General features: G+C 51.2%; 1 protein-coding gene across 1 annotated transcript in view; it reads right to left on the bottom strand.

Moving 5' to 3' along the window:
• Positions 1-8,127: 8,127 nt before the first annotated feature.
• The window catches only part of LOC137345920 (lymphotoxin-alpha-like), a 130,447-nt gene continuing 120,873 nt past the window's right edge, over positions 8,128-17,701 (bottom strand). Inside the window, exons 4-5 of the mRNA XM_068009166.1 lie at positions 14,305-14,364; positions 8,128-8,571 (exon numbers count right to left, since the gene is read on the bottom strand). Of these exons, the coding sequence (XP_067865267.1) occupies positions 8,162-8,571; positions 14,305-14,364 (470 nt within the window). The 3' untranslated portion in view covers positions 8,128-8,161. The remainder of the gene's footprint in view (positions 8,572-14,304; positions 14,365-17,701) is intronic.

Below are 17,701 nucleotides of genomic sequence, written 5' to 3'. Positions count from 1 at the left end.
TGGGGAGAGGGTTGGGAGGGTGGGGTAGGGTCGGGGAGGTTGGGTAGAGGTTGGGGTGGTTGGGGAGAGGGTTGGGAGGGTGGGGTAGGGTCGGGGAGGTTGTGTAGAGGTTGGGGTGGTTGGGGAGAGGATTGGGAGGGTGGGGTAGGGTCGGGGAGGTTGGGTCGAGGTTGGGATGGAGGGGGGAAGAGTGTTGGGAGGGTGGGGTAGGGTCGGGGAGGTTGGATAGAGGTTGGGGTGGTTGGGGAGAGGGTTGGGAGGGTGGGGTAGGGTCGGGGAGGTTGTGTAGATGTTGGGGTGGTTGGGGAAGAGGGTTGGGAGGGTGGGGTAGGGTCGGGGAGGTTGGGTAGAGGTTGGGGTGGTTGGGGAGAGGGTTGGGAGGGTGGGGTAGGGTCGGGGAGGTTGGGTAGAGGTTGGGATGGAGGGGGGGAAGAGTGTTGGGAGGGTGGGGTAGAGTCCGGGAGGTTGGGTAGAGGTTGGGATGGAGGGGGGGAAGAGTGTTGGGAGGGTGGGGTAGGGTCGGGGAGGTTGGGTAGAGGTTGGGATGGAGGGGGGGAAGAGTGTTGGGAGGGTGGGGTTGGGTCGGGGAGGTTGTGTAGAGGTTGGGGTGGTTGGGGAGAGGGTTGGTAGGGTGGGGTAGGGTCGGGGAGGTTGTGTAGAGTTTGGGGTGGTTGGGGAGAGGGTTGGGAGGGTGGGGTAGGGTCGGGGAGGTTGGGTAGAGGTTGGGGTGGTTGGGGAGAGGGTTGGGAGGGTGGGGTAGGGTCGGGGAGGTTGATTCGAGGTTGGGATGGAGGGGGGGGAAGAGTGTTGGGAGGGTGGGGTAGGGTCGGGGAGGTTGGGTAGAGGTTGGGATGGAGGGGGGGAAGAGTGTTGGGAGTGTGGGGTAGGGTCGGGGAGGTTGGGTAGAGGTTGGGATGGAGGGGGGGAAGAGTGTTGGGAGGGTGGGGTTGGGTCGGGGAGGTTGTGTAGAGGTTGGGGTGGTTGGGGAGAGGGTTGGTAGGGTGGGGTAGGGTCGGGGAGGTTGTGTAGAGGTTGGGGTGGTTGGGGAGAGGGTTGGGAGGGTGGGGTAGGGTCGGGGAGGTTGTGTAGAGGTTGGGGTGGTTGGGGAGAGGGTTGGGAGGGTGGGGTAGGGTCGGGGAGGTTGTGTAGAGGTTGGGGAGAGGGTTGGGAGGTTGTGTAGAGGTTGGGGAGAGGGTTGGGAGGGTGGGGTAGGGTCGGGGAGGTTGTGTAGAGGTTGGGGAGAGGGTTGGGAGGGTGGGGTAGGGTCGGGGAGTTTGGGTAGAGGTTGGGGTGGAGGGGGGGAAGAGTGTTGGGAGGTTGGGTAGAGGTCGGGGATTTTGTGTAGAGGTTGGGGAGAGGGTTGGGAGGTTGGGTAGAGGTCGGGGAGGTTGTGTAGAGGTTGGGGAGAGGGTTGGGAGGGTGGGGTAGGTTCGGGGAGGTTGTGTAGAGGTTGGGGTGGTTGGGGAGAGGGTTGGGAGGGTGGGGTAGGGTCGGGGAGGTTGTGTAGAGGTTGGGGTGGTTGGGGAGCGGGTTGGGAGGGTGGGTAGAGGTCGGGGAGGTTGTGTAGAGGTTGGGGTGGTTGGGGAGAGGGTTGGGAGGGTGGGGTAGGGTCGGGGAGGTTGGGTAGAGGTTGGGGAGAGGGTTGGGAGGTTGGGTAGGGTCGGGGAGGTTGGGTAGAGGTCGGGGAGGTTGGGTAGAGGTCGGGGAGGTTGTGTAGAGGTTGGGGTGGTTGGGGAGAGGGTTGGGAGGGTGGGTAGAGGTCGGGGAGGTTGTGTAGAGGTTGGGGTGGTTGGGGAGAGGGTTGGGAGGGTGGGGTAGGGTCAGGGAGGTTGTGTAGAGGTTGGGGTGGTTGGGGAGAGGGTTGGGAGGGTGGGGTAGGGTCGGGGAGGTTGGGTAGAGGTTGGGGTGGTTGGGGAGAGTGTTGGGAGGTTGGGTAGAGGTCGGGGAGGTTGGGTAGAGGTTGGGGTGGTTGGGGAGAGGGTTGGGAGGGTGGGGTAGGGTCGGGGAGGTTCTGTAGAGGTTGGGGAGAGGGTTGGGAGGGTGGGGTAGGTTCGGGGAGGTTGTGTAGAGGTTGGGGTGGTTGGGGAGAGGGTTGGGAGGTTGGGTAGATGTCGGGGAGGTTGTGTATACGTTGGGGAGAGGGTTGGGAGGGTGGGGTAGGGTCGGGGAGGTTGTGTAGAGGTTGGGGTGGTTGAGGAGAGGGTTGGGAGGGTGGGGTAGGGTCGGGGAGGTTGTGTAGAGGTTGGGGAGAGGGTTGGGAGGGTGGGGTAGGTTCGGGGAGGTTGTGTAGAGGTTGGGGTGGTTGGGGAGAGGGTTGGGAGGTTGGGTAGAGGTCGGGGAGGTTGTGTAGAGGTTGGGGTGGTTGGGGAGAGGGTTGGGAGGTTGGGTAGAGGTCGGGGAGGTTGTGTAGAGGTTGGGGAGAGGGTTGGGAGGTTGGGTAGAGGTCGGGGAGGTTGTGTAGAGGTTGGGGAGAGGGTTGGGAGGGTGGGGTAGTGTCGGGGAGGTTGGGTAGAGGTCGGGGAGGTTGTGTAGAGGTTGGGGAGAGGGTTGGGAGGGTGGGGTAGGGTCGGGGAGGTTGTGTAGAGGTTGGGGAGAGGGTTGGGAGGTTGGGTAGAGGTCGGGGAGGTTGTGTAGAGGTTGGGGTGGTTGGGGAGAGGGTTGGGAGGGTGGGGTAGCGTCGGGGAGGTTGGGTAGAGGTCGGGGAGGTTGTGTCGAGGTTGGGGTTGGGGGTGAGATTTCTTGCACAGGTCAGGTTTATTATTGAAGTTGTGACTTTGAGATGATGTGAGGAAAGCATGGTTGAGTATGTACTGCCATCTTGTGGTGTAACAGAAGATGACAGCCTCTGCTGTCGACTGGAAGTAGCAGCGGACCCTGAGATTCTGCCTTCGAGAGAAAGTGGAAACGTTTATAAGTCATTCGGGTGCCGTGGAGAGTGGCATTTGGATTTAAAGTGACTCCCCCATCCTCTGAGATTCTGTCCTTTAAATCTGTTCCTTCACCCACCAACACACTGCAGCACTGCGGGAGTCCCTACCTCACATGGTATGCAGTGGATCAAGATGGCAGCTCAGTACCGCCTTCTGTAGGGCAATTAGGGATGGGCAGTATATGCTGGCCTAGCCACACCCCAAGGGCCAATGTTATTCCTGAGCCAGGAGAGGACAGATGCTTCTTCATCCTGCACCAGTTGGAGAACGTTCTCGGGGATTCGGCCTACTCAAAGAATTGCCTCTTCAGGAGCCTGCAGTAGGCCCAGTAGCAGCTGTGTCTACTGAGGGCAGCAATGGGTCCTGCCCTGGGCCTCCACAGTGGAAGAAAGCCAAATGGCAACTGATCCAAGAAGGAGGAATAAAGTGTCTATAACCGGGCCTCGTTTCGGTGCCTGGGCCTGCCTCTGGTCCTCAGACTCGTGTTTCCAGTAGCGACCCCGGGGATGTTTAAAGGAACTCGTCCTGACGATTCAGATCATGCCCCTGGTTGAGCCGATACAGAGGCCCGATGTCCTGCCCGACACTCCACTCTACTCCCATCGCAAATCCGCCCCCCACTCCTGCTTACATGCCAAGGGGTGGGGGGAGCCTGGTGCCTCTTTGCCAGATCCAGTTGGCACAATGCAGCAGGTAGCAATGCCACTCACAGCCGGGTGCCTGACTGATTTCAAGCACTCAAGTGTTGGTGAGGGGCACGGGAAGGAGGCCAACAGATTCTTCAGCAGGGAATTTCCCATCCTGAAATACCAAGGCGGGTTTGGCTCGATCCCAGTCCCCAGCTGTTTGGGATTTCCCCCTCTGGTTTCTGTTTCATTTTCACATTTTATATTCGTATGATTTTTATCCCTTTCATTTGCTGAACCCTCAGATTTAGATTTTCCCTCTGGTTTCTCTGGTGCTGGGTGAGTTTCACTCTTCTGCTCCTGTTTACCCCTCTCTTACACCCACCCATCTCCTTTCATCTCACCTGAAAGTGCTGGCAGGTGGCATAATGGACTCTCTGTGTTCTCCAGTTCCTCCCCCGCGTGGTCCTGCTCTACATACAGTCTCAGGAAGCGAGGGTCGGTGAGTTATTCCACCGCGGCAGGGAATCGCAGTCCAGACTGATCCTGTCCTTTCACAACACGCACGCACACACACCGACACATATGCACACATGCATCGACATGCACACACACGTAAACACACATGCATGTGCACACGTACATGGGCACACTGTCACATGCACAGACGTGCACATGCACACAAACACACACACAGATGCACACACATGCATGCAGAGGCACAGGTGTGTGCTCACACGATCAGGTGCATACACACATGCACATATGTGCACAAACACGCACACGCCATACACAGATGCTCACGTGCATGGGCCTGTGCACACAAATATCTGCACACACACATACAAACATGCACATACAAATAAATACACACCCTTGCATTTACAGACAGACGCGCGCACTCACACACATGCAAATGCACCAATTTACATACATGCATGCACACACTCGCTAATGCATGTGCAAATGCAAACATACAGACAGCCAATTTGCCTGAAAACAGCAAGGAGATAAATGGCCAAGTAAACTGTTTTAGAGGGTGATGATTGAGGTGTAAACGTTGGCAAGATCAGAGCGTTGGAAAAATGGAAAATCCCGCACACAAGGAAGGCTCCTGTATCTCTTTAATATAACAAGCTTCAGTGAGCGTGGCGATGTACAATCCTGAACTCCAATATTCACAGAGCCGATCGAGAATTCCTTTGTACACAACCAGTGAGCTTCCTGACATTAACATTAATCACAGGGGAAACACACAACATGAGCTGTACTGGCTGCAACATGCAAGTCACTTTACAAAAAACATCACAAAACAAATTTAACAAATGGAAATGTCTTTCAAAATAACTTAAAATAATAAAAGCACGGGTGAAATAAATAGAGCTGAGAGACTGGTAGCGTCATGCTGTTAAATCACAATTCAGTGGCTGACTCAACATCACCTAAAGCAAACCCATGTTGTGTCCCTGGCTCCTCCAGATCCATTCATGGATATTGGGGAGTGCTTGGTTTCATAGACACACAGGTACGCTGCGGGGCTAATTTTAGCCTCACCTTCCGGGCGGGAATCCCACAGGATCGGGTAAAATTGGACTGGGTGTAAAGCAGCATTGCACCCTTCAGGCGCCCTAGGTTAAAATCACAGGGCCTTTCCCAGCAGTTCAGGAAGGGGCCGCGATCTTTACTCCTTGACTGAGGAGGCTCACTTGTGGCGGTGCCAAGTTCGGCAGGCGGGGGACTATCCTGGCAGCATTCCCGCTCTGGAGAAGGGACTCTCAGGTGGAGGATGGGAAGGGTCAGCGATTTACACTCAAAAGAGACACCATAAGGGAGACTTTTGTCATTAAGTTAAGCAAAGCCCAAGGGAAAAGGAGAATCCCGCCTGCCTTTAACCGTGAACAGTCAGGCTGGGATGAGGTGGTGCATAGGCGGGAGAAGGGTAGACTTTAACTCTTTGTCCAGCAAAGGTTAGGGGTTGCCAACTCTGATCAGACATATTCCGGGAGGCTTCAACACATGCCCCACCCATCTCTCACTGCCCCGCCCCCATCCTCCTACCATTGGGCGCCCAGCACGCCTGTCATCAGGACGCCCCGCCTTCCCGTCGCCAATTGGGAAGCCAGCAGACCCTACTGTTGGCCAATTCCCAACTTCAGTCAAACATCAATTTCTCCTCCATTTCCAGTGTCTGTTTCTAATGAATAAGCGAAAGCGTTCAAAGATTTTTCTTTCGTAAAGAAAGTGCACAATTTATGATTTAAGATACCGGAGATTTTTGCCCTGGGTTTTGCTCGCAGCAATCCCCTGGAGATTAATCTTCAGTTCTTGGAGACTCCAACGCAATCCTGGAGGGTTGGCAACCCCTTACACAGAAGCCTTTATAACACTTACCCCCTTCAATCACCCCTGCTTCCCACACCTCCCCCACCCCCCCCCCCCTCCCACTGTGTCATGAGGAGATTGTCATTCCCCAAGCGTGTCAGTCTGTGATGTGAAATAAATAAATAAAATTACAACGTAACCCTTTATCACTGCAAGTTCCTTCCTTTCTGACCTGACATTGCTAATAGGCCCAGGAAATACCAGCATTCCTGGAATTCCCTGTCATCTGTTTTTCAGCTCACACACTAACTCTACAGTAATGAGGTCATACAAGTGTTGGGGCTGACTTTATTGCTGCAATATTAAATCTAAATTACTAACTTAAACAATTAACATTCTTTTTTTTTAATTAAAAAATTATGTTTTGTCCTTATGAGATTATTTATCTACCTTTAATTTCACTTTATACTTCTTTATTTTCCCCATCTCCATTTTTCCATTGCATTCATATATAACCTGACCTAATTTAACCATTCCATTTGCACTTTTTGATTGTTAAATATTATTTTATTTTCTGTTTATATTTGGATGTAGGATCCACGTCAATGAGCAAAAATGGTCACTCATTGACTGACCTTAAACTTCAGAGGCTGGTTTCCTAGCCAATCATACCAACAGGAGGAGGCCATTCAGCCCCTCGAGGCTATACCATCATTCAATTAGATCAGGGTTGATCTGGATCTTAACTCCATCCACCCACTTTCCTCTCATAATTCTTGTTGTTTTTTGGGAGAGAGTGTGAAGACGTGCTTCCCTACAACAAATCTATCAAATCTCCTCTTAAATTTATCTAGGGAGAACAACCCCAGCTTCCTCAATCTATCCATGTAACTGAAGTCCCTCATTCCTGGAGCCATTCTCATGAATCGTCTCTGCACCCCCTCTAAAGCCTTCACATCTTTTCCTAAGGTGTTTTGGAATTAGTGAGAGCTCTGCTAAAGTTACACCGAGCAAGTGGGAGCAGTTACCAAGAAATTCCCGGTCCCTTTGCCTGCCTCTGGTCGACTGGTCACACCCCAGCCAAGGGCTTAGTTTATGTGCCTGAGAAACAAACTGGATTATTCCAATTTATAATGGAAGACGGGGCAACATGTGGTCCAGGACCTCAGCAGGCCAGTGGGTCTTGGCTGATATTGGCCAGGACACCAAGATCTCTGGGAAACTAGGCTAGGATGTGGGGTTGGGGGGTGGAAACAAGCAGCCAGAAACCTAGCTACTTGTAACTTGTTGATAACCCCCCTTGAATGTCGCATGAGGCCCTGGATCATGCTCACCGTGGTTCCACCCCCAGTCCAATAGCCTGCTGCCTCTGAGTGTCCAGATTCACACAGTTCAAGGTATTGCTGGAGAAAGATTCCTAATGCCTGTGTTACTGTACCCCAGGAAGCTGTAGGCGACTTGAACAGAAGAGTAACTGCATAATTACATTGGATCTACCACACAGAAACAGGCCATTGGCCCAACTGTGCCACAGGCATGAGCCTCCCTCTGATCCCACTTCATTTCACCCTCTTAGCATGTCCTTCTCTTCCTTTCTGCCCCGTGTATTTATCCAGCTTCTGCTTAAGTGCATCCAAGAAATTCACCGCAACTACTCCACGTGGTAGCGAGTTCCACATTCTCACCATTCTTGGGATAAAGAAGTTGATTAAAGGACAAGTTTCGCTTACACTGAAATTGTTCTTCATTGATTATTCAAGGGTTTTGCTGGTGCACGAGGTTCATGGTAAGACCACTCTTCTTGATTTCCTGCTCTTTCGCTAAATGTCAGTCCAGCAAAACGAGGTTGGATCGAATGTCCCTGAAAGGTCCCATTCCCAATGCCCCGTCAGTGACAGCGAAACAACAGTGATGGCACGCTGCCAAAGCAGCCCACAAGATGCTCATTGGCGCATTCAGTCTCAAAGCTTGTGCTCTGCCCAGGATCCCAGACGATTCCCTTTAAAAGGGGGAGTGGAAATCGTGACGTGCTCCAGCCATCCTTGCAGTATTGTTTATTGGGGAAGGTGGGGCAGCTCCCCCCTTAACGTTATGCTAATTAAGCCCCCTCTGTCAGTTAAAGAGGCCTCGTCAGCATGCCCAACAGGTAGGTTCAGTGTCGTTCCCCTTTGACCCGTCACTGCTCAGTCACTTTGGGGCGTGCAAGCGGATGTGTCTCTTAAGGGAGCCCTTCTCCCACCCTCTCCCACCCCCTCGGTGCCCTCCCCTCATGTGGAGAGCCCGTCACTGCAGCTTAAAAGCTCCGAAGTAAGTTTTGTGGTGCTCCATCTCCGCCTTGCTAATGGGACTGATCTTCACGAAGAGCCGGGTGTTCTCCTCCAGCTGGAAGACACCCCCCTGGCGCAGCGAGCGGTACCACTTCGGATTGGCATTGGTGCTCTCGCAGACGGACTGGGTGACCTCCATGAGTTCGAGGGAGTGGTCCTTGTGATAGTCCTGCAACTTGTAGAGGACCTTGCTCTCCAGGACTAGTGAATCTTTGCTGCAGTTTGTCCCTACAAAAGCCACCTGGGAGTAGACATAGTAAAATCCTTTCTCGGGAATGACAATGGATCCATTACGGAACTGCATGTGCCTGAGAATGGACTCCCTTTTGGAATACTCCCACTCCACGTCCGAACTGTCAGCCTTACCTAGAACACGGACAAGAGAGAGGTTTCAAACAAGTTTACCCTTGTTCTAGTTCACACATACAATGGGCATATCTCAACTGTGTCAAGGGTCCCCCTAGACCTTGCCCCCAAAAGCCTACCCTTGACTGAAGAAAGAATTTGAAGGCCTTGGAGAGGGTGCAGGCAGAGATTAATTAAAATGGCACTGGGAATGAAGGACTTCAGTTCCACGGAGAGACTGGAGAAGCGGTGGTTGCTCTCCTTAGAGCAGAGAAAGTTAGGGGGAGATTTAATAGAGGTATTCAAAGTCATGAATGGTTTTAATTGAGTAAAGTAGGAGAAACTCTTTCCACTGGCAAGAGGATCAGCAACCATAGGACACCATATTAAGATAATTGGCAAACGAACCAGAGGGGGAGATGAGGAGAATTTCTTTTTTACACAGTTGTTGCCTGGTAGTCCTGCCTGTAAAGCGGGGGAGGGGGTGGATGCAGATGCAATAGCAACATTCAAAAGGGAATTGGATAAGTACTTGGAGAAGAAAAATTTGCAGGATTATGAGGAAAGAGCGGGGAAGTGAGATTAATTGGATAGCTCTTACAAGTTGTCGAGAGGCACAGAGGGCCTCTTTCCACGCGGTAAGGTTTTATGATTCATGTGCAACACCTAGAGATTAGGGTTATGTGATTCCCCCCATCAGTGCACCAGGGAATTCTGCACTCCCATGCTTGTCATATTCCAGCTGGGCAGAAGGGTAGACATGGCCGAAAGGGAGAGGGTGAGGAAGGTGGGGGAAGGGGAGGAGAGGACCGAATTTCCTAATGCTCCCTCCCAGCATGCACCAAGAGAACCAAAGTGCCCAATCTCGGTCTGAGTCCATCACTGCATTCGTATGCCAGCAAAGATCAGTCCCATCCTAGTCAAAGATGCAAACTTCCAATCCACAGGGAATGCTGAGTGGAGCTGGGGGTGGGTGGGTGGGTGGGTGCATGCAAGGGTCATGTGGGGTGATCTCACAATATTAATCAGCCCAAGAATGGTGTTTGGGTGCATGGTCCAGGGAGGAAAGCTGGCAGCTATCTAGCAGGGACAGGGAGTCAGCACCTACAGAGCAGGAGAGAACGGGAGAACATTATGAAGAGAAAGGATACAACATCGTGACTTTGTGAAAGCCCTGCGTTCCATTCTGGGCATCACACCTTAGAAAGGATATCTTGGCCTTGAGTCCTGGACTCCAAGGGTTACATTACAAGGAGAGATTACACAAACGAGGGTTGTATTCCCTGGAATATGGAAGATTAAGGGGTCAATTTGATCCAAATTTTCAAGATATTAACGGGAACAGATAGGGTAGATTGAGAGAAACTATTTCTGCTGGTTGGGAAGTTTGGGATTGGGGATCATTGATAAAAACTTCAAAGCACTTCTTTCAGGAGTGAAATTCAGAAACACTTCGACAGACGAAGTGAGGTAAAAGTTTGGAACTGTCTTCCGCAAATGTCAATTGATGCTGGGTCAATTGCTAATTTTAAATCTGAAATCGAAAAGTATTAAGGTATATGGGGCAAAAGTGGGTATATGGAGTTAGATCACCGATCAGATATGACTGAATGGTGGAACAGCCTCAAGGGCTGAATAGCCTCCTTCTGTTACGAAGTTCCTGCCATGCCACAAGTATCAAAACTCCATTCAAACTGGCAACTCAGAGGGGGGGCTTACCCACACACATGATTGACTGTAACAAAACAGAAGGCAGACTCAAACCAGCGATATAATTTCTAGGATTATGCATCAATATAATTAAATACCCCTTATCATTTCCTGATTTCCATGAGTGCAAGGATCTGGGAAGTGAAATTCGAGATACACCAGTTAACAGAACTAAGAGGCTACTTGTAGAAGAAACTAAAAAACATGCAAAGTGAGATTGAAACTGAACACTGCACGATAACATCATCAGCAGAAAATTCATGAATAGTAAAGTTGTGTTAGTGATGGAGGAGTTGGTATCTGAGAGTGGGACAGACTGTGTGTTAGTGATGGAGTACCTGGTATCTGAGAGTTGGACAGACTGTGTGTTAGTGATGGAGGAGCTGGTATCTGAGAGTGGGACAGAATGTGTGTTAGTGATGGAGGAGCTGGTATCTGAGAGTGGGACAGACTGTGTGTTAGTGATGGAGGAGCTGGTATCTGAGAGTGGGACAGACTGTGTGTGCGTGGTGGAGGAGCTGGTATCTGAGAGTGAGACAGACTGTGTGTTAGTCATGGAGGAGCTGGTATCTGAGAGTGGGACAGACTGTTAGTGATGGAGGAGCTGGTATCTGAGAGTGGGACAGACTGTGTGTGCGTGATGGAGGAGCTGGTATCTGAGAGTGGGACAGACTGTGTGTTAGTGATGGAGGAGCTGGTATCTGAGAGTGAGACAGACTGTGTGTTAGTGATGGAGGAGCTGGTATCTGGGAGTGGGACAGACTGTGTGTTAGTGATGGAGGAGCTGGTATCTGAGAGTGGGACAGACTGTGTGTTAGTGATGGAGGAGCTGGTATCTGAGAGTGGGACAGACTGTGTGTTAGTGATGGAGGAGCTGGTATCTGAGAGTGGGACAGACTGTGTGTTAGTGATGGAGGAGCTGGTATCTGAGACTGAGACAGACTGTGTGTTAGTGATGGAGGAGCTGGTATCTGAGACTGAGACAGACTGTGTGTTAGTGATGGAGGAGCTGGTATCTCAGACTGAGACAGACTGTGTGTTAGTGATGGAGGTGCTGGTATCTGAGACTGAGACAGACTGTGTGTTAGTGATGGAGGAGCTGGTATCTGAGAGTGGGACAGACTGTGTGTTAGTGATGGAGGAGCTGGTATCTGAGACTGAGACAGACTGTGTGTTAGTGATGGAGGAGCTGGTATCTGAGAGTGGGACAGCGTGTGTGTTAGTGATGGAGGAGCTGGTATCTGAGACTGAGACAGACTGTGTGTTAGTGATGGAGGGGCTGGTATCTGAGACTGAGACAGACTGTGTGTTAGTGATGGAGGAGCTGGTATCTGAGACTGAGACAGACTGTGTGTTAGTGATGGAGGAGCTGGTATCTGAGACTGAGACAGACTGTGTGTTAGTGATGGAGGAGCTGGTATCTGAGAGTGAGACAGACTGTGTGTTAGTGATGGAGGAGCTGGTATCTGAGACTGAGACAGACTGTGTGTTAGTGATGGAGGAGCTGGTATCTGAGACTGAGACAGACTGTGTGTTAGTGATGGAGGAGCTGGTATCTGAGACTGAGACAGACTGTGTGTTAGTGATGGAGGAGCTGGTATCTGAGAGTGGGACAGACTGTGTGTTAGTGATGGAGGAGCTGGTATCTGAGAGTGGGACAGACTGTGTGTTAGTGATGGAGGAGCTGGTATCTGAGAGTGGGACAGACTGTGTTAGTGATGGAGGAGCTGGTATCTGAGAGTGGGACAGACTGTGTGTTAGTGATGGAGGAGCTGGTATCTGAGACTGAGACAGACTGTGTTAGTGATGGAGGAGCTGGTATCTGAGAGTGGGACAGACTGTGTGTTAGTGATGGAGGAGCTGGTATCTGAGACTGAGACAGACTGTGTTAGTGATGGAGGAGCTGGTATCTGAGAGTGGGACAGACTGTGTGTTAGTGATGGAGGAGCTGGTATCTGAGACTGAGACAGACTGTGTGTTAGTGATGGAGGAGCTGGTATCTGAGAGTGGGATAGACTGTGTGTTAGTGATGGAGGAGCTGGTATCTGACAGTGGGAGAGACTGTGTGTTAGTGATGGAGGAGCTGGTATCTGAGACTGAGACAGACTGTGTGTTAGTGATGGAGGAGCTGGTATCTGAGAGTGGGACAGACTGTGTGTTAGTGATGGAGGAGCTGGTATCTGAGAGTGGGACAGACTGTGTGTTAGTGATGGAGGAGCTGGTATCTGAGAGTGGGACAGACTGTGTGTTAGTGATGGAGGAGCTGGTATCTGAGAGTGGGATAGACTGTGTGTTAGTGATGGAGGAGCTGGTATCTGAGAGTGGGAGAGACTGTGTGTTAGTGATGGAGGAGCTGGTATCTGAGACTGAGACAGACTGTGTGTTAGTGATGGAGGAGCTGGTATCTGAGAGTGGGACAGACTGTGTGTTAGTGATGGAGGAGCTGGTATCTGAGAGTGGGACAGACTGTGTGTTAGTGATGGAGGAGCTGGTATCTGAGAGTGGGACAGACTGTGTGTTAGTGATGGAGGAGCTGGTATCTGAGAGTGGGACAGACTGTGTGTTAGTGATGGAGGAGCTGGTATCTGAGACTGAGACAGACTGTGTGTTAGTGATGGAGGAGCTGGTATCTGAGAGTGGGACAGACTGTGTGTTAGTGATGGAGGAGCTGGTATCTGAGAGTGGGACAGACTGTGTGTTAGTGATGGAGGAGCTGGTATCTGAGAGTGGGACAGACTGTGTGTTAGTGATGGAGGAGCTGGTATCTGAGACTGAGACAGACTGTGTGTTAGTGATGGAGGAGCTGGTATCTGAGAGTGGGACAGACTGTGTGTTAGTGATGGAGGAGCTGGTATCTGAGAGTGGGACAGACTGTGTGTTAGTGATGGAGGAGCTGGTATCTGAGACTGAGACAGACTGTGTGTTAGTGATGGAGGAGCTGGTATCTGAGAGTGGGACAGACTGTGTGTTAGTGATGGAGGAGCTGGTATCTGAGAGTGAGACAGACTGTGTGTTAGTGATGGAGGAGCTGGTATCTGAGAGTGGGACAGACTGTGTGTTAGTGATGGAGGAGCTGGTATCTGAGACTGAGACAGACTGTGTGTTAGTGATGGAGGAGCTGGTATCTGAGAGTGGGACAGACTGTGTGTTAGTGATGGAGGAGCTGGTATCTGAGACTGAGACAGACTGTGTGTTAGTGATGGAGGTGCTGGTATCTGTGAGTGGGACAGACTGTGTGTTAGTGATGGAGGTGCTGGTATCTGAGAGTGGGACAGACTGTGTGTTAGTGATGGAGGTGCTGGTATCTGAGAGTGGGACAGACTGTGTGTTAGTGATGGAGGAGCTGGTATCTGAGAGTGGGACAGACTGTGTGTTAGTGATGGAGGTGCTGGTATCTGAGAGTGGGACAGACTGTGTGTTAGTGATGGAGGAGCTGGTATCTGAGAGTGGGACAGACTGTGTGTTAGTGATGGAGGAGCTGGTATCTGAGAGTGGGACAGACTGTGTGTTAGTGATGGAGGTGCTGGTATCTGAGAGTGGGACAGACTGTGTGTTAGTGATGGAGGAGCTGGTATCTGAGAGTGGGACAGACTGTGTGTTAGTGATGGAGGTGCTGGTATCTGAGAGTGGGACAGACTGTGTGTTAGTGATGGAGGAGCTGGTATCTGAGAGTGGGACAGACTGTGTGTTAGTGATGGAGGAGCTGGTATCTGAGAGTGGGACAGACTGTGTGTTAGTGATGGAGGTGCTGGTATCTGAGAGTGGGACAGACTGTGTGTTAGTGATGGAGGAGCTGGTATCTGAGAGTGGGACAGACTGTGTGTTAGTGATGGAGGAGCTGGTATCTGAGAGTGGGACAGACTGTGTGTTAGTGATGGAGGAGCTGGTATCTGAGAGTGGGACAGACTGTGTGTTAATGATGGAGGAGCTGGTATCTGAGAGTGGGACAGACTGTGTGTTAGTGATGGAGGAGCTGGTATCTGAGAGTGGGACAGACTGTGTGTTAGTGATGGAGGTGCTGGTATCTGACAGAGTTATATTTACCTACGATATGAGCTATTGGCAGTGAGAATTTGCATTTGCGTCCAGCGTATCCAGGCTGATCTGTCCAGAGAAACAGATGATGAAATGAATTAGTAAATGTTATACTTTTTCACATAGGAATGCTTTTAAATGATAATGGTTAAAAAAAATGTAACATGTGAGTTTCTCAGAGTTTTTGAAAGTTCCTATTTCAGTCTATGAACTCCCTATATTGGGAAAGATTTCACCTGGGATCCTGGAATCTCCTTCCTGGCTTCCTGATTGAGGATAGTAATACCTTATAGAATAATAGAAAGGTTACTGCGCAGAAGGAGGCCATTCAGCCCCTTATGTCTTTTGTCAGCTGTCTGGCTAGTCCCAACGCACTGCCTTTTCCCCGTAACCCTGCAGATCTTTTCTCCTCAAATAATCATGCAATTCCTTTTTGAAGGCCTCCACCACAGGTTCAGGTAGTGCAATCCAGGTCTTAACCACTCGCTCAGGAGAAACTTCTTTACACAGAGGGTGGTGAGAATGTGAAACTCGCCACCACAGGAAGTGATGGAGGTGAATAGCCCCCTTGAGGGGAAGCTAGATAAGGATGTGAGGGAGAGACAGGAATATCAGGCTACACTGATAGGATTAGATGAAGATGCATGGGTGGAGGTTTCTGTGGACATGGACCTGTTGGGCCGAATGGCCTGTTGCTGTGCTGTAAATGTGATGAATTTGAATGTGATATCACATTATTGCATGCTTTTTGCTGTAATAGCATTGACTAACACCAAGTGGCACCATCACACACAAGGCTGGTCTTGACTCTACTGAGATTTATAGCTACAAAAACATGGCATCACCTGCCGGGAAAAACTACATACCATCACTGAGCTCAGCTCCAGCCCAGAGCCAGAGATTAGAAGATCGGGTCCAAATTCCCAGTCTCAGAGGGGGAAAGGACAGTGTCTGACCCAATGCATCACCCAGTCCCAGAGGGGGAAAGGACAGATTCTGACCCACTGTCCCACCCAGTCCCATAGAGGGAAAGGACAGACTATGACCCAGTGCCCCACCCAGTCCCAGAGGGGGAAAGGACAGTGTCTGACCCACTGTCCCACCCAGTCCCAGAGGGGGAAAGGACAGATTCTGACCCACTGTCCCACCCAGTCCCATAGAGGGAAAGGACAGACTATGACCCAGTGCCCCACCCAGTCCCAGAGGGGGAAAGGACAGTGTCTGACCCACTGTCCCACCCAGTCCCAGAGGGGGAAAGGACAGATTCTGACCCACTGTCCCACCCAGTCCCATAGAGGGAAAGGACAGACTCTGACCCAGTGCCCCACCCAGTCCCAGAGGGGGAAAGGACAGTGTCTGACCCACTGTCCCACCCAGTCCCAGAGGGGGAAAGGACAGATTCTGACCCACTGTCCCACCCAGTCCCATAGAGGGAAAGGACAGACTCTGACCCAGTACCCCACCCAGTCCCAGAGGGGGAAAGGACAGTGTCTGACCCACTGCCCCACCAAGTCCCAGAGGGGGAAAGGACAGTGTCTGACCCACTGCCCCACCATGTCCCAGAGGGGGAAAGGACAGTGTCTGACCCACTGTCCCACCATGTCCCAGAAGGGGAAAGCACAGTGTCTGACCCACTGCCCCACCCAGTCCCAGAGGGGGAAAGGACAGTGTCTGACCTACTGCATCACCCAGTCCCAGAGGGTGTGCCTCAGGGAGCGGTGTTGGGACCGCAATTATTTACAATTTATATAGATGATTTGGAGTTGGGGACCACTTGTAGGGTGTCAAAGTTTGCAGATGACACTAAGATGAGTGGCAGAGCAAAGTGTGCAGATGATTGTGAAACTTTGCAGAGGAACATAGATACATTGAGTGAGTGGGCAAAGGTCTGACAGATGGAATACAATGTTACTAAATGTGAAGTCATTCATTTCGGTAGGAGTAACAGGAAATAGGATTATTACTTGAATGGTAAAAAAGTTGCAGCATGCTGCTATGCAGAGGGACCTAGGTGTCCTTGTGCATGAATCGCAGAAGGTTGGTCTGCAGGTACAGCAAGTAATTAGGAAGGCAAATGGAATGTTGTCCTTTATTGCTAAAGGGATTGAGTTTAAAAGCAGAGAGGTTATGTTGCAGCTGTGTAAGGTACTGGTGAGGCCGCACCTGGAGTACTGTGTGCAGTTCTGGTCTCCTTACTTGAGAAAGGATGTGCTGGCACTGGAGAGGGTGCAGAGGAGGTTCACGAGGTTGATTCCGGAGTTGAGGGGGTTGGTTTATGAGGAGAGACTGAGTAGATTGGGATTGTATTCATTGGAGTTCAGAAGAATGAGGGGGGATCTTATAGAAACATATAAAATCATGAAGGGAATAGATAAGATACAAGTAGAGAGGATGTTTCCACTGGCAGGTGAAGCTAGAACAAGAGGGCATAGCCTCAAGATTAGAGGGAGCAGATTAAGGACTGAATTAAGAAGGAACTTCTTCACCCAGAGGGTTGTTAATCTATGGAATTCCTTGCCCAGTGAAGTAGTTGACGCTTCTTCAGTAAATGTCTTTAAAGCTAAGGTAGATATCTTTTTGAACAATAAAGGAATTAAGGGATACGGTGGGAGCGCGGGTAAGTGGATCTGAGTCCACGAAAAGATCAGCCATGATCTTATTGAATGGCGGAGCAGGCTCGAGGGGCCGGACGGCCTACTCTTGCTCCTAGTTCTTATGATGTTATGAGCCACTGCCCCACCATGTCCCAGAGAGGGAAAGGACAGTGTCTGACCCACTGCCCCACCCAGTCCCAGAGGGGGAAAGGACAGTGTCTGACCCACTGTCCCACCCAGTCCCAGAGGAGGAAAGGACAGTGTCTGACCCACTGCCCCACCATGTCCCAGAGGGGGAAAGGACAGTGTCTGACCCACTGCCCCACCCAGTCCCAGAGGGGGAAAGGACAGTGTCTGACCCACTGTCCCACCCAGTCCCAGAGGAGGAAAGGACAGTGTCTGACCCACTGTCCCACCCAGTCCCAGAGGAGGAAAGGACAGTGTCTGACCCACTGTCCCACCATGTCCCAGAAGGGGAAAGGACAGTGTCTGACCCACCATATGATTGTGTTTCCCATCATCTGGCTTCAGTGGATCGGACACGTCTTCAGGATGGAAGACAGTCACATACCCAAGGACCTTCTGCATGGTGAGGTAGCCGGGGCCAGACGACCTGTGCGGGGTCCAAAACACCTCTTCAAGGATGCCTGCAAGCAGGACATGAAGGCCCTAAATGTTGACTATCGCAGTTGGGAGTTACTCGCTGGCTAAAGAGGGAAATGGCGACACGTCCTGTGGACTGGTGTGCACCACCACGATGATCAGTTGCTACAGCAGCTTGGCAACAGTAACCAACGCCAGAAACAACAACT

The sequence above is a fragment of the Heterodontus francisci genome, chromosome 29, assembly GCF_036365525.1.
Source record: "Heterodontus francisci isolate sHetFra1 chromosome 29, sHetFra1.hap1, whole genome shotgun sequence".
In the NCBI taxonomy this organism is placed as follows: Eukaryota; Metazoa; Chordata; class Chondrichthyes; order Heterodontiformes; family Heterodontidae; genus Heterodontus; species Heterodontus francisci.
The sequence above is the reverse complement of the archived record's forward strand: the minus strand, read 5'-3'. Positions and strand labels throughout refer to the sequence as shown.